Below are 14428 nucleotides of genomic sequence, written 5' to 3'. Positions count from 1 at the left end.
TATTTTTTGTAGCAACGGCATTTTGCTATGTTCCCCAGGCTGATCTCACACTCCTGGGCTCAAGAAATCCTCCCACCTTGACCTCCCAAAGAGTTGGGATTACAGGTATAAGTCACTGGCCCAGTCAGCAGAAGGACAGATTTAAACCTAAACACGTCAGTAAATACATCAAATGTAAATAGATTAAGTGGCCAAATTGAAGACAAAAATTGTCAGACTGGATTTTTAAAAAAATTTCAACACTGTATTTTCTTAGAAGGTACGCATCTGAAACATAGCACGGGGTTTTAGAAAAGTTGAAGGTAATATGATGGCAAAATGATTTAGCTTGCCGAACAAAACAGAAGAAGCCTGTAGGAGCTCTGGCAATATCAGACAAAGTAAAGTTTATGGCAAAAAGCATTATTAGAGATAAAGAACGTTCTGGGCAGGTGGATTATGCCTATAATCCCAGCACTTTGGGAGAGTGAGACAGAGAGAATCACCTGAGGTCAGGAGTTCAAGACCACCCTGACCAACATGGTGAAACCTCTGTCTCTACTAAAAATACGAAAATTAGCCGGGCGTGGTGGCACATGCCTGTAATCCCAGCTATTTGGGAGGCTGAGGTGGGAGAATCGCTTGAACCTGGGAGGCAGAGGTTGCAGTGAGCCATGATCGCGCCTTTGCACTCCAGCCTGGGAGACAGAGTGAGACTCCATCTCAAAATAAAGAGATGAGGGATATTACAAAATGATTTTTTAAAGAAGTTTCAATTTGCCGGGAAGGTGTCAAAATTCTGTATTTTTGTACCTCCATTACAGCCTCAAATATTTAATGCAAAAGCTGACAAATCTACAGGGAAGAAAGAAACCCACGATCATCTCAGTATTCAATAGAATAATCAGACCACATTTTTAAAAGACAGGAAAAAGTGTAGATGTTCTGAACCACACCATTAGTACCCTTGATCTAAAGGAGCTGCCTAGAACACTGAGTCCACAACGGCATGACACATTCGAGAACGACAAAAATTGGTCCTATGGTGTCTTTTAGAGAATATAAAAAAATAGAAATCACCCAAGTATATTCGCAGATCACAGTTAAGCTAACAATTAAGCTAAAAATCAATAACAAAAAGATACGAGAAAACCTCCATATGTTTGGAAATTAAGAAATACACTCCAGAGAAGATGGAAGGGATATGATACAGGACCCAGGTGGAAGGTTGCTTTCGCCAAGAGGAAGGACCCCGTTTTCGTTAACCTCCGAGTGTCTGGGCCCTAGTTGCACCTCCTCCCAGTGCAATTTTGAACAAGCTGAATTAATCATCCGGGGAAGTGTCCAGAAATGATTCCAAGCGGTAGACTCCAGGCCTTCCTTGCTCACTTCGTTACTTTCATCAACTCCATGACATGATCTTAATAGCTGTAGTTCTCAAGTTTTCCTAAAAGGGAACTTCTCCCTCTCACCAAGTTATAGACCCATCACGGAGGGGCAAGGAGTGAGGTGAACTCTCCACAAACCAAGTGCAGCTCAGGTCCACATCTAGATGTTTCGGTGCCACAGGCACCCAGAGCCTGATATTATTTTGTAGAAACGAATCCTGACAGAGCCAGCAGCAAGAAGAGTCATCAACCCCATCTCTACGAGGGAGCTGCAGCTTGGCAGGCACAGGCTGTTAGGGCCACAATTCTCCTCTGAATGGATTCTGGGTTAACTGGGGATGAAAGCCCTAAGTTCAAGGCCAGAGGTCTTTTTCCGAGATGGACAGGCGGCAAAGGGGCCTATCAGAATCACAAGAGAAGCTGCTTACAGTATAATATTCTTCCCATAGGCAGGGGCCATTCCAGCCCACAGACTGCAGGTTTTCCATCTTTTAGCCCTGGAAACTCTCTGCCCACTTCTTTTCTCTTTCACATGAAATCTTATCAGGGATAACAGGTGAAACTGGAACCAATGAGAGCCCTGGAACCCCACTCTCTTGGCCAGCCCTCTCCAACCACCACCACGGCGTCTGGCCACAGACATTTCAGCCTGAACTTTTCAAAGAGTATGTGTAACCAAACACCTATCTCAACCATTAAAAACAAAAAAAGTCTTGAGAAAGTCTAGTTTTGAGGAAGGCAACTTCCTGGTACACCCTCCAAAGTAAACCTGATGCAAAATGTATGAATGAGGAAACACTAAAAACAGCGAATACTGGTGACACTCGGAAAGTAAAAGTGGCCACACGCACGCAGCCCTTTCTTTGGGGTCAATAGTTATCAGTGGCCAGTCCAACCCACCATATTTTGTTTTGTTTCGTTTTGTTTTTGAGATGAAGTCTCGCTCTGTTGCCCAGGCTAGGGTGCAATGTCGCAATCACGGCTCACTGCAACCTCCACCTCCCGGGTTCAAGTGATTCTCCTGCCTCAGCCTCCCAAGTAGCTGGGATGACAGGCCCAAGCCACCACACCTGGCTAATATTTTTGTATATTTTTTTAGTTGAGACGGGGTTTCACCATGTTGGCCAGGCTGATCTCGAACTCCTGACCTCCAGTGATCCGCCCGCCTCAACTTCCCAAAGTTCTGGGATAACAAGCATGAACCACCATGCCAGGCCCAGCCTATCCCATTTTGGAATAACAGAGTTCTTCCATCTGTAGATAGATAGGAGACTGTTTTTCCTAGAAACAGCTCATCTAAAATAGTCACATAACATCACGTAACAATGATAAAATCAGGGAACAACACATTATCCCCCTCCTCCACATTCACTGCTTCCCAGAAAAGCTTCCCTGATAGCACTTGATAGGACGACCTCAGCTTAGGCTGTGGATGCTGTTCAATCCGCCATACAGCAACCCCGGACAGGCCATCTTACATATCTGTATGTCCCAGGTTCTGGTCCCATAGGAGGGACAGGCTCTGCTCGTGTCAAACACATCAAAACGCACCCAACAACCCACATGACATCGTTTCTGTATAAACATTTCAAATGAACTATATAACTCTGCTTTTGAAACAATTATTCATTTTGCCCAGTTTTTTGTTGTTCAAATTTTGGTTTGTTTGGGGACAGGATCTCCCTCTGTCACCCAGACTGGAGTGCAGTGGTGCCATCCCTGGCCTCAAGTGATCCTCCCACCTCAGCCTCCTGAGTAGCTGAGACTACAAGTGCGCGCTACCATACCTGGCTGAATTTTTGTGCTTTTTGGTGTTTTGTTTGTTTGTTTGTTTTGTAGACACAGGGTCTTACTATGTTGCCCAGGCTGGTCTTGAACTCCCTGGCTCAAGTGATCCTCCCACCTCGGCCTCCCAAAATGCTGGGATGACAGCCATGTGCCAATATGCCTGATCTGTTGTTCAAATTTTGGATCCCAGAACATTTTCTCAGGTCTCAAACATTTTTGAGATCCTTGAAAATCTTGGAGATTTCCATGCATTGCTGCTATCCCTCATACCCACTGGATAAATCAGCCCTGACCTGTAAATCTCCCTGCAGGGTTTACTTGTGAGGAAAACATTAAGGACAGCGTTTGTTCTATTAAGCAGTGTCCTCTCTGTGGGGACCTTGAGTTCCTTGAGCACAAGGGCTGTGTGGTCTTTCTTACCCCCAGGTCCCCACACCAAGAACCTGGCACGCAGCCGCTACTTCGCAACTGTTTAATGTTCAACTAGTGGTAATGCCTAAACTGGACCTGTACGCTCTGCCTGAAAATCAGCCTTCCTAAAACACTTTGGCCCCATCCCCAAATCCAGGAACACAGGCCACCACTGTTTTATATCTTTGAGCAAATTAGAAAAACCATGCCTCCCCTGGGCTGTTACGCTCCAATAGGAAATCCTCCCTTGGGGCATACTCATGCCTTCCACATCTTTCCACAGAGCTGAAGTCCACCCCTCACCCTTACCAGACCCATACATGTGCAGAAACACATCCACACGTGGCAGGCTGTGTGCACACAGACAGCTCCCTTGCCTTTATTTGTGCTATTCCTTTGACTTGAAAAGCCCATCAACTCTAATCTGCACATACAAACTTCAACACCCAGTCCGAATGTAACTTTCTCTGGGAATCCTTCCCCTTCACCTCTCAGGCAGATTTCAGCGCTTCCGCCTTTTTATTCCCATCACGGTGGAAGGCACCCCTATTTGAATCTTGCCAGACTGCATCAAATTTCTTTCTTCCAGGCTTGGCCCCTGCTGAACTGTGATCTCAAGGGGAAGAGCTGCATCTTGGTCATCTCAGTCTCCAATGCCCAGGATGAGACTTTTTTTTTTTTTTTTTTTTTTGAGATAGAGTTTCATTCTTGTTGCCCAAGCTGGAGTGCAATGGCACGATCTTGGTTCACTGCAACCTCAGCCTCCCAGGTTCAAGCGATTCTCCTGCCTCAGCCTCCTGAGTAGCTGGGATTACAGGCGTATACCACCACACCCAGCCAAATTTTTTTGTATTTTTAGTAGAAATGGGGTTTCACCATGTTGGCCAGGCTGGTCTTGAACTCCTGACATCATGATGTGCCCGCCTCAGCCTCTCAAAGAGCTGGGATTAGAGCGTGAGCCACCGCACCCGGCCAAGACCTTGTATGTACATGGCGGGTATTCAATAAATGTTTTAGACTGAATGCAGAGCTCTAGTCAAGTTACTGCTCAGCTCAGAATCTCTACAGGACCTTCCCTTTTGATTCCTGACTTTGTTTCAAACTTCTCCACCAGGCACACAGAAGCTCAGCCCACGGCTCTCCTCCGCTCGCCTCCCCACCTCACCCTCCTTGGCTCACCTGCGCTTCTGGGTGCTGTGGTCACAGCGGACCTCTGACACCTCCTTACCTTCGGGCCTTTGCTCATCTGTCCTTCTACCTACAATGTCATCTTCCCCTCTCCCCCTGTCAAAATTCTAGCCATCCTTCAAGGCCCAGTCAAATGCTATTTTCTTTCTTTCTTTCTTTCTTTTTTGGAGACAGACATTGCCCAGGCTGGAGTGCAGTGGCATGATCTCGGCTTACTGCAACCTCTGTCTTCCGGGTTCCAGCTATTTGAGTAGCTGGGACTACAGGCATGCACCACCACACCTGGCTAATTTTTGTATTTTTATTAGAGATGGGGTTTCACCATGTTGGCCAGGCTGGTCTCGAACTCCTGACTTCACGTGATCTACCCACCTCAGCCTCCCAAAGTGCTGGAATAACAGGCGTGAGCCACCATGCCCAACCTCAAATGCCATTTTCCTCTTGAAGCATCCCATCAGCAGACGCAGCCTCCACTGTTGAAACCCACAGTGCTTTATCACTCCCAAGCCACTCCTCAAACCCTGCTCTGAGGTTGAATGATGCCTGTTTGTAATGAAAGCACTTGGAGAGCTGGCGTCTCCCAACTTTAGCATGGTGCAGTCAATGCCCACAGTAGCTGCTCAGTGAATATTGGACCAAATGGTATTGGGCATCCATGCTACACCTGCAGATGGGAGCGGCAGCCAGCTCATCCCCAGGAACCAGCATGGCACAGATAACTCTTGTCCTCCTCTTTTTTCTCAGTAAGGACAAAATCTGTGCTCAGGGGAGAAGGGCATAGCTTGCCCCTCCCTTCCCTCCTCAGCCAACAGTTTGACTTCCCTTCTAGAGAGGTGAGAGAAGGTGTGACAGGCCAAGTTTCCTTTGCTCCACCCCATCGCGTTTTCCCCAAACACCCAGCGCAGGTTCACCTCTGGCAGAGCTGCTTTCCAGCTCCTGCAGGTCGGACTTGGCTCACCTGCACCCGGGACTCCGCAGGCCTCCGCGGGACGGGCTCACCTGCACCCGGGACTCCGCAGACCTCCGCAGGACGGGCTCACCTGCACCCGGCACCGCCTCCAGCATGCAGCGCCTCACCGCCGCCACCAGGGCCGTCCTGATCCTCAGCCTGGCCTTAGCCTCCTTCCACTCGGCTTGCTCGGCAGGTAGCGTGGTGAGCTTTATTCGTGGCCAGGCTGGGAAGGGGGAGGGAAGGAGGGAAGAGAGGTGGGAGGGAAGGAAGGGGAGGGGGAGGATTCCTTGGCCGGGGTTGGTTCCGTACCAAGGAAGGAGGAAACAGAACTTTCTCATCTGGAGGATTAGGCAGAGGGTGGGAGGTGGGCCTCGGGGAGCGGGGAGATGGGGTAGGTCTTAGGTTTGCCTAAGACAGAGATCAGACACTCAATTCCTCAGCTGGGGCAGGAGCAGCCACCTCCGTTGGCCTTAGCCACAAAGAAAGGAAAAAGTTTTCTGCTGTAGTTTCACCTATCAGGAAACCAAAACGACATCTCTTGGCCCGCTGTGTCCCAAAGGCTCCTTCTCAGCCTTCCCCAGCCTGCTGTGCTTTGCGGTCCTCCCTGTGCACATTTGTGTCAGACCTTCCCATTCCGAAATCCTCCATCCCTCCCTGCCCCCTGTACTTTCGCTGTGACTTTCACAAAACCTGACCGCCACAGGGCTGCCATCCGCCGTGTCCCACCCTCCTGCCTCCAGGGGTGTTGGAAATGCTGGGTTATCTCCTCATTTTCCTACGGAGGCTGGAAGGCTGATCTGTACCCAGCTCTGTCCTTCCCAGCCAGGCTCTGCAGCTCATGGCAGAGGGACCTTGGTTATCATCTCATGCTCCTGGCGTTGATCTTGTCCTCAGCTACCTCAGAACACTGCAACGCCCTCTATGCCCTGCAAGAGTCCCCTTCTCAAAACCAACCCTGCCCCGCAGAGTCCTGTATCTGCCCGTCATCCTCAGACTCTCTTCTGTCACCACTGCCAGGGGTGTTGGCGTGGATGTTCAAGACGTGCATTCTTGAGCCACTGAGCCTGAACTCAACCCCAGTGTCCGTGACTCACTCGCTATGCGACCTCCAGCAAATTACTTTCCCTCTCTGTGCCCAGTTTCCTCCTTTATCTCATGGGGACAATCACAGTGCTTGTTCACAGGGCTGTTGTCAAGAGGAATTGACATAATTGCACGTAAAGAACCTAGAAATAGCTCACAGAAGACACATAGTGAATGTCAGCAACTGTGGTGAACACGTTGGTTTTATTTTCCAACTTCACCCCTCCCCAAATAAGAGCACTGAGTCTCTTTCCACTTACCCTGACAGTGCCTTGCTTACTATGGGGGCTCAAATACAAAAGCCAAGTTTAACTGCACTGAATTGGGCCTTCCTGGCAGCTTTTTCTGTACCAAGTGGGGCCAGTCCCTGCCTCGCTTCTGGCTCTGTTTATAAGGGAGGAGGGTGATGTCTAAATTCTTAGGAATTTTCGCCGGGGCTATTTCCTTTGAACCACAGAAGATTGCTGATCTTGAACAGTTTTGACCTATGACAACGACAATTTCATGAGCTTGAACCTAATCCAAGCATTCAGCTAACTAGGGTCTTTTCCCCTCACTTTGGAAGAGGACATCTCCATTCTAGGTGTAGAGGTGAGGTGAAAGTCAGGACCAAGGAAGTTATTTGAGTCAGAAGGAAAATTAGAATGGCGAGGAATCAGTTTCTCCAAAACAAATAAAGACCAGGCTCGAAGCCATTTAGCTGTAAATAATTTACAGTAACAGATTGCATCGAGACCATGGCTATACTTTAAGCAGGACATTGGAGTGGCTTGGGGGTTGGCTGGCATAAAATTAGTCTCAGCAGCAATTTCATGGCTTTAGCTAAACTGCAGGTTTCTTAACTCGTCCTGCTGTGTGACAAGCACCTTTGAAGGACATACTGACTCACAGTCAGGGGCACCTTGAGAGTTTCCACACCCACCACCTTTTTTTTTTTTTTTTCTTTTTGCATTCCCAAAGAAGCAGGCTGAACAGCAATATAATTTCTAGGAAGGTTCGTCCCATCCATCTCTTGGTTCCCATCTACCCAGATCAGCATTAGCACTGTCTAATAATAGAACTTCCATTGAGGGTGGAAATGTCTCATGTCTGAGTTGTGCTATCAGTATGGGAGCCACTAGTCACACGTACTGATGGAACCCTTGGCATGTGTCTAATGTAACCAAGAAGCTGAGTTTTTTTACTGAATTTAATTTTCATAACTTTGAACAACCACAAGTGGCTAGTGGCTGCTCTATTGAATAGTATGGATTTAGAGGTCATCTCTCTCCTTATTGTCAGTTATGGAAGGGAACCTGGATGGCTTAGATCTCTAACCCCATCCCATACCCGAAGCCAATATAACTTTAAGAATTCATGCTAAAGTCCTTTTTATCTTTCCACTCCTTGCTCATGAATCAATCTATGTGCTGCATATTCTGACAATCTCTGGGCTTGCGTATATGATGTTTATTTATTTATTTTTTTGACAGCCATCATTCTGGAGGCTGGAAGTCCAATATCAAAGTGTTGGAGGGTTTGATTTCTCCTGACGCCTCCCTCCTTGGGTTGCAGATAGATACTTCTCACTGTGTCCTCACGTGGACTTTTCTCTGTGCATGTGCGATGCTGATGTCTCTTCCACTTCTTTCTTTTTTTTTTTTTTTTTTGAGAGTTTTGCTCACATCACCCACCCAGGCTGGAGTGCAATGATGCGATCTCAGCTCACTGCAACCTCTGACTCCCAGGTTCAAGTCATTCTCCTGCCTCAGCCTCTCAAGTACCTGGAATACAGGCATGCACCACCACGCCTGGCTAATTTTTGTATTTTTAGTAGAGACGGGGTTTCACCACATTGGCCAGGCTGTTCTTGAACTCCTGACCTCAGGTGATCTGCTCACCTCAGCCTTCCAAAATGCTGGGATTACAGGCATGAGCCACGCACCTGGCCTCTTCCACTTCTTATAAGGACACCTGCCATTTTGGATTCGGGCCCACCCATAGGACCTCACTTAAGCTTAACTACCTCTTCGAAGGTTCCATCTCCAAATACAATCACATTGTGGGTTAGAACTTCAAGATATGAATCTGGGGAGAGGGGAACATAATTCAGCCCATAACAGGGAGTTAGCTTTGTTGCATAAAGCCTCAATATGCCCACACGGGAGCTTTTATAATACTTTCATAATGCTCACTACTGATTTCCAAAAAAGATTTCAAAATCTATGACTGGGAATGGCTTTCGCTAGTGCCTGAGACTATCTCCTGTCTTTTCTTCCAGAAGCGAGTGGCAGCAACAGCTCAGCCTTGACCGCCCACCGCCCAGACCCGGGGACCCTGGAACAGTGCCTCAGTAAGCTTCTCCTGCTGACCGCTCTAACCCTAGAACTGGCCCTCAGCCTGGGAGGGAAACAAAGGCCTCCCCACTTTCCGTTGATTGATGCCAAGTGACCAAGGGCCTGCCTGGCCTTCCTGTGCACCAGTGTGGTTTGTCCCAGATCTATTTGCAGAGCAGGTCTAAAAAGCTTTCTTGGCTCCAGTCCCCATCTGGGTGCATGATTTTTTGCACAGATGGCTTTAATGACCCATCCCAGGTCAGCAGCTAACGATGACCTAGGTTCAAATGCTTAAAGAAGTTTGGAGGTGAAAAGGCCACAAAAAAATCGAGTCCAACTTCTATCCAATGCAAGGGCTTGGTTTTGGTACCCTTGGCATGCATATTTCTTCTTCTTCTGTGCATGTTCTTCCTCTTCATGTACCTCTAGCCACAGGGAGCGCAGTAATTCATAGACCAACCACTATTATGCATGTCTAGCTAATAGAAAGTTTTGCCGCTGGGCACAGTGGCTCACGCCTGTAATCCCAGCACTTTGGGAAGCCGAAGCAGGTGGATCACCTAGGATCAAGAGTTTGAGACCAGCCTGACCAATATGGTGAAACCCCATCTCTACTAAAAATACCAAAAAATTAGCTGGGTGTGGTGGCGTGCGCCTGTAGCACCCACTACCAGGGAGGCTGAGACAGGAGAATCGCTTGAACCCAGGAGGCGGAGGTTGCAGTGAGCTGAGATCGTGCCATTGTACTCCAGCCTGTGTGACAGTGAGACTCTGTCTCAAAAAGAAAAAAAAAAAAAAAACAAGCAAGGAAGGATAATAGGGAATAACACATAGAGGTTAAGAGTATGGCTTTGGAGTCTTGCAGACTTGGGTTTGAGTTCTCCTTCTGCCATCTTGTGACCTCAGCCAAGTTACAGCCTTAGTCTCTTCATGTGAAACGAGAATAAAAATCGCACCTATCGCTTTGTGAGGAAGGCATGAGCTAACGTGTAAAAGCACTCAGCACAGTGCACGGCAGGTAGGAGGCCCGGGTCGATTGCTCTGTGAATATTCACGGTAGAGAAGCCTGGGCAGGGCTGGCGGGGCCTGCAGTCATCCTTGCTCTCCCTTCCCCACCAGATGTGGACTTCTGCCCACAGGCAGCCCGGTGCTGCCGCGCAGGGGTGGACGAGTACGGCTGGATCGCGGCGGCAGTTGGCTGGAGCCTCTGGTTCCTCACTCTCATCCTGCTCTGTGTGGACAAACTGATGAAGCTGACTCCGGATGAGCCCAAGGACTTGCAAGCGTGAGATCCAGGCTCGGTGCACAAAACGGTGATCGCCACCAGTCGGGCTAATGGGGGAGGGGAGTAGGGCTAACATAGTTTCTACTGTTTAAAAGTCATTTTCACCTTTAGGCTTCAGTTACTTTTAAAAGGAAAAGAAGAAAGAGTAGGAGAAGCACATAAGGCAAGCCAATGCTGCCCTCGCACCTCGCTCCCAAGGGCCTCTGGGGCTTCTGTGCCCAGATGGCTCCTGTCTTAAGATCGTCCCTCTGGAAATTGCCCTGCTTTAACCTTTCTTCTAGGTGCCAAGGGAGGTGCACAAGAAACATAAGACTTAGTCTCATCATCAACATGTTCAGAAACAAACACATAACCTTCTCACCAAAACCGGGTCATCTGCTTCTGTACCTGGCTTGAGTCTTAACTGTCATTTCAATATAAGAACTGGTCAGATACGGTGGCTCATGCCTGTAACCCCAGCACTTTGGGAGGCTGAGGCGGGCAGATCACTCAAGGTCAGGAGTTTGAGACCAATTTGGCCAACATGGTGAAACCCCATCTCTACTAATAATACAAAAATTAGCCAGGCGTGGTGGTGCACGCCTGTAATCCCAGCTACTTGGGAGGCTGAGGTGGGAGAATCGCTTGAACCTGGGGGGCAGAGGTTGCAGTGAGCCGAGATCGCGCCATTGTGCTCCAGCCTGGTGACACAGCGAGACTCTATATCAAACAAATAAATAAATAAAAGAATGTGAGGATCGGTCGGGCATGGTGGCTCATTCCTGTAATCCCAGCACTTTGGGAGACTGAGACAGGAGGATCACTTTAGCCCAGGAAATTGAGACCAGCCTAGGCAAGATGGTGAGACTTTGTCTCTATTAAAATTTTTTTTTTTGAGACGGAGTTTCGCTCTTGTTACCCAGGCTGGAGTGCAATGGCCCAATCTCAGCTCACCGCAACCTCCGTCTCCTGGGGTCAGGCAATTCTCCTGCCTCAGCCTCCTGAGTAGCTGGGATTACAGGCGCGTGCCACCATGCCCAGCTAATTTTTTGTATTTTTAGTAGAGACGGGGTGTCACCATGTTGACCAGGATGGTCTCGATCTCTTGACCTCGTGATCCACCCACCTCGGCCTCCCAAAGTGCTGGGATTACAGGCTTGAGCCACCGCGCCCGGCCTTAAAAAAATTTTAAAGTTAAAAATAAAAATGTGAGAATCCCCTTGACACTCCCACCATCTTCACCCCCACCTCAGGTCCTTCTCCAGCTCTCCTTCTGGCTTCCCCCTGCCTTCCACGGCTCTCCTGCCCACCCATCCTCCCCACCGGCGCCCTAGTTCTGGCCTTCACCGCCTTTCCCTAGACCACATCAGGGGTATTGCATTCTGTCCTCACGGCCTTGAGGATCTTCCTCCCCAGCTCACCATTCCCCATGGGCAGCTACCAGGATAGGTGCTGTCACCCTCTGCTGACAACAGTCAGTAGCTCCTAAGGACTAAAACTTCTCGGCACGGCATTCAAGTCTTTGTAGGACTCCAACTGTCTCCCAGCACATCCAGGAATAAGGACTCTGACTGGTCCACTCCTCATTCCGGTGTCTCCAGCTTCTCTGCTGTCATTTTCTTTGCTGGGATGGCTGCCTCCCAACTCCACCTCGAGAATCAAGGACCTTCCTCCAAGCCCAGTTCGAAAGCTTGATCTGCCTGGAGCCTTCCCAGTCATCCTTGGGTGACCTGGAGCCCTTAGAGCACTTCTCCTCTACCCTGACATGTGAATGGGACTCTCCATAGTTTATCCTTCTTCACGCCTCTGGGGCATAATACACTATTCAAGTTTGTCCAACGAGTGCATGGGAGAATGAATGAATGAACAAATGAGTCTTTGCTCTAGATGACTTAAGATCCTCCCTCTGCATTAGGAGCCTCCATTTTTCTCCAGATGGTTGAAATAACCAGCCTCTGAAGGATCCAACGGTTTGGTCACTGCTTTCTCAGCAAATTACAGTCACTGTCACTTAGCGTGAAGAGTGGACCTTGCACATCACCGTGAACTCTTGCAGAGGAGGAGAAGGCAGGTTTATCAGAAGAAAGAAAGGACAAAAATGACTAATTATGAAGCAATTTCTGCCCTCTGTGAGAAAACATGTATTTAGATCAGATAAACTCTAAATAGTCAAAATACAAAAAAGAAAAATGAAAGCCCTCTGAAACAGAAACAATCTCTTGAAGAGGCAAATGACTCAGAGCTGCTCAACTGCTCTTTCAGAAAATCTAAGTAAATTTCCCTGACAACAGGAGCTGAAGAGATTGCCTGGTTCATCTTGTAGTCTTCCAAAAAAAAAAAACAACAACATAATTTCTGAATCTCGGATGTTGAATCAGTACAATGGGATGAATTTCTTGTTCCAAAGTGTTAAATGATCATGTATATAGAGGTGTCTGAGCCTGGGCAACATAGTGAGACTCTGTCTCCACAAAAAAATAAAAACAGGCCAAGCTTGGTGGCTCATGCCTGTAATCCTAGCACTTTGAGAGGCCGAGGTGGGTGGATCACCTGAGGTCAGGAGTTCAAAACCAGCCTGGCCATCATGGTGAAACCCCATCTTTATAAAAAAAAATAATAAAAATAAATAAATAAAAACATTAGCCAGGCTTGGTGGTGCACACTGATAGTCCCAGCTACTCAGGAGGCTGAGGAAGGCAGATCACTTGAGCTAGGGAGTTCAAGGGTGCAGTGAGCCATGTTTGTGCCACTGTATTCCAGCCTAGGCGACACAGTGAGACCCTGTCTGAAAGAAACAAAAGTGTCTGCATAATACCTGGTGCCTTTTGTGGATATACCATATGAGTATATGTTCCATGATTTTAGAAATTCAAAGGAAGAATTTCCACAATATGTGATGGTTTATTTCCCAAGAGATGAAAAGATTCATTAAGGAGCATGCTTTAACACCTGCAAACATTTAAAAAATATAACAGTGTGTGACATAGCAGTGAGAGTTATCTTTTTGAAAAGGGAAATTAAGATTTATTTCTGTTCAATTCAAACAGAAATAAGTCACTTTATCTCACTGGGCACCAATTTTATAAGTGAAAAATAGAAGAATTGGACCAAATGAGCTGTTTCAAGCTGAGCTGCAAAAGTCCATGGGGCCATTTCAGTCACTTCATGGAATCGGGGTGGGCATGGAGCCCACTGTTCTTCCAACCTGAAGCAGCTTGGCTCTTGTGACATACATTAAACCTTGTGGTAGGTTTTTTTTTTTTTTTTTTTTTTTTTTTTTCTGATTTATAAAGTGAAGGGTCAGGGCACCAGCTGGTGTCTGAGATGCCCTCCAGTCTGGGGAACCCCGTAGATTCTTAGACTACCTTGAAGTGAAGTATGTGGAGTCTCTGCCATCTCACATTAAAATGTAGGCATTTTGTCAATTGCTTTTCTTTCATCTGCACAGGCGGAAGGGCAGAATGAACCAATAGAGCCACTCTTTTCCTTGAGACTGTAAAGAAAAATGGTTATAGAGTCTGCTGGTTCTACTTCCAAGATGCTACCTCTCAGATTTAGCCTCAACAGGAAATTTCTTGATTATAGCAGACCAGATATTTACCTGTCAATAAGTTAAAAAAGATAATCTGGGCTGGATGTGGTGGCTCACGCCTGAAATTCCAGCACTTTGGGAGGCCAAGTCGGGAGGATTGCTTGAGCTCAGGAATTTGAGACCAGCCTGGGCAACATGGCAAAACCCCATCTCTACAGAAAATACAAAAAAAATTATCTGGGCCTGATAGCACATGCCTGTAGTCCCAGCTCCTTGGGAGGCTGAGGTGGGAGGATCATTTGAGCCCAGGAGGTTGAGCCTGCAGTGAGCTATGATCTCACCACTGCATACCTGCCGGGGTGAGAGTGAGATCTTGTCTCAAAAAGAAAAAAAAATGAATAAAATTTGAGAGGAAAAGCAGGCATCAACTTCCAGGGATCTAATAAAACTTTCTAACTTAAAGCAACAAGACTTGCCTAATGGTAGATGAACTTTTCATTTTAAAACTTTGCCTTTAGCAGCGGACAC

At 47.5% G+C, this 14428-nt stretch overlaps 1 protein-coding gene across 1 annotated transcript; it reads left to right on the top strand.

Annotated features, from left to right (window-relative positions):
- Positions 1-5207: 5207 nt before the first annotated feature.
- Positions 5208-10498, top strand: TMEM213 (transmembrane protein 213). The gene is made up of 3 exons (XM_032275863.1): positions 5208-5899; positions 9050-9121; positions 10224-10498. The coding sequence occupies exons 1-3, from the start codon at positions 5818-5820 to the stop codon at positions 10391-10393; spliced, it is 324 nt and encodes a 107-aa protein (XP_032131754.1). The 5' UTR covers positions 5208-5817; the 3' UTR covers positions 10394-10498.
- The last annotated feature ends 3930 nt before the right edge of the window (positions 10499-14428 follow it).

The sequence above is a fragment of the Sapajus apella genome, unplaced genomic scaffold (genome assembly GCF_009761245.1).
Source record: "Sapajus apella isolate SASKATOON/1434 unplaced genomic scaffold, GSC_monkey_1.0 scaffold7, whole genome shotgun sequence".
NCBI lineage: Eukaryota > Metazoa > Chordata > Mammalia > Primates > Cebidae > Sapajus > Sapajus apella.
This window is presented reverse-complemented; position numbering and strand designations above follow the sequence as displayed.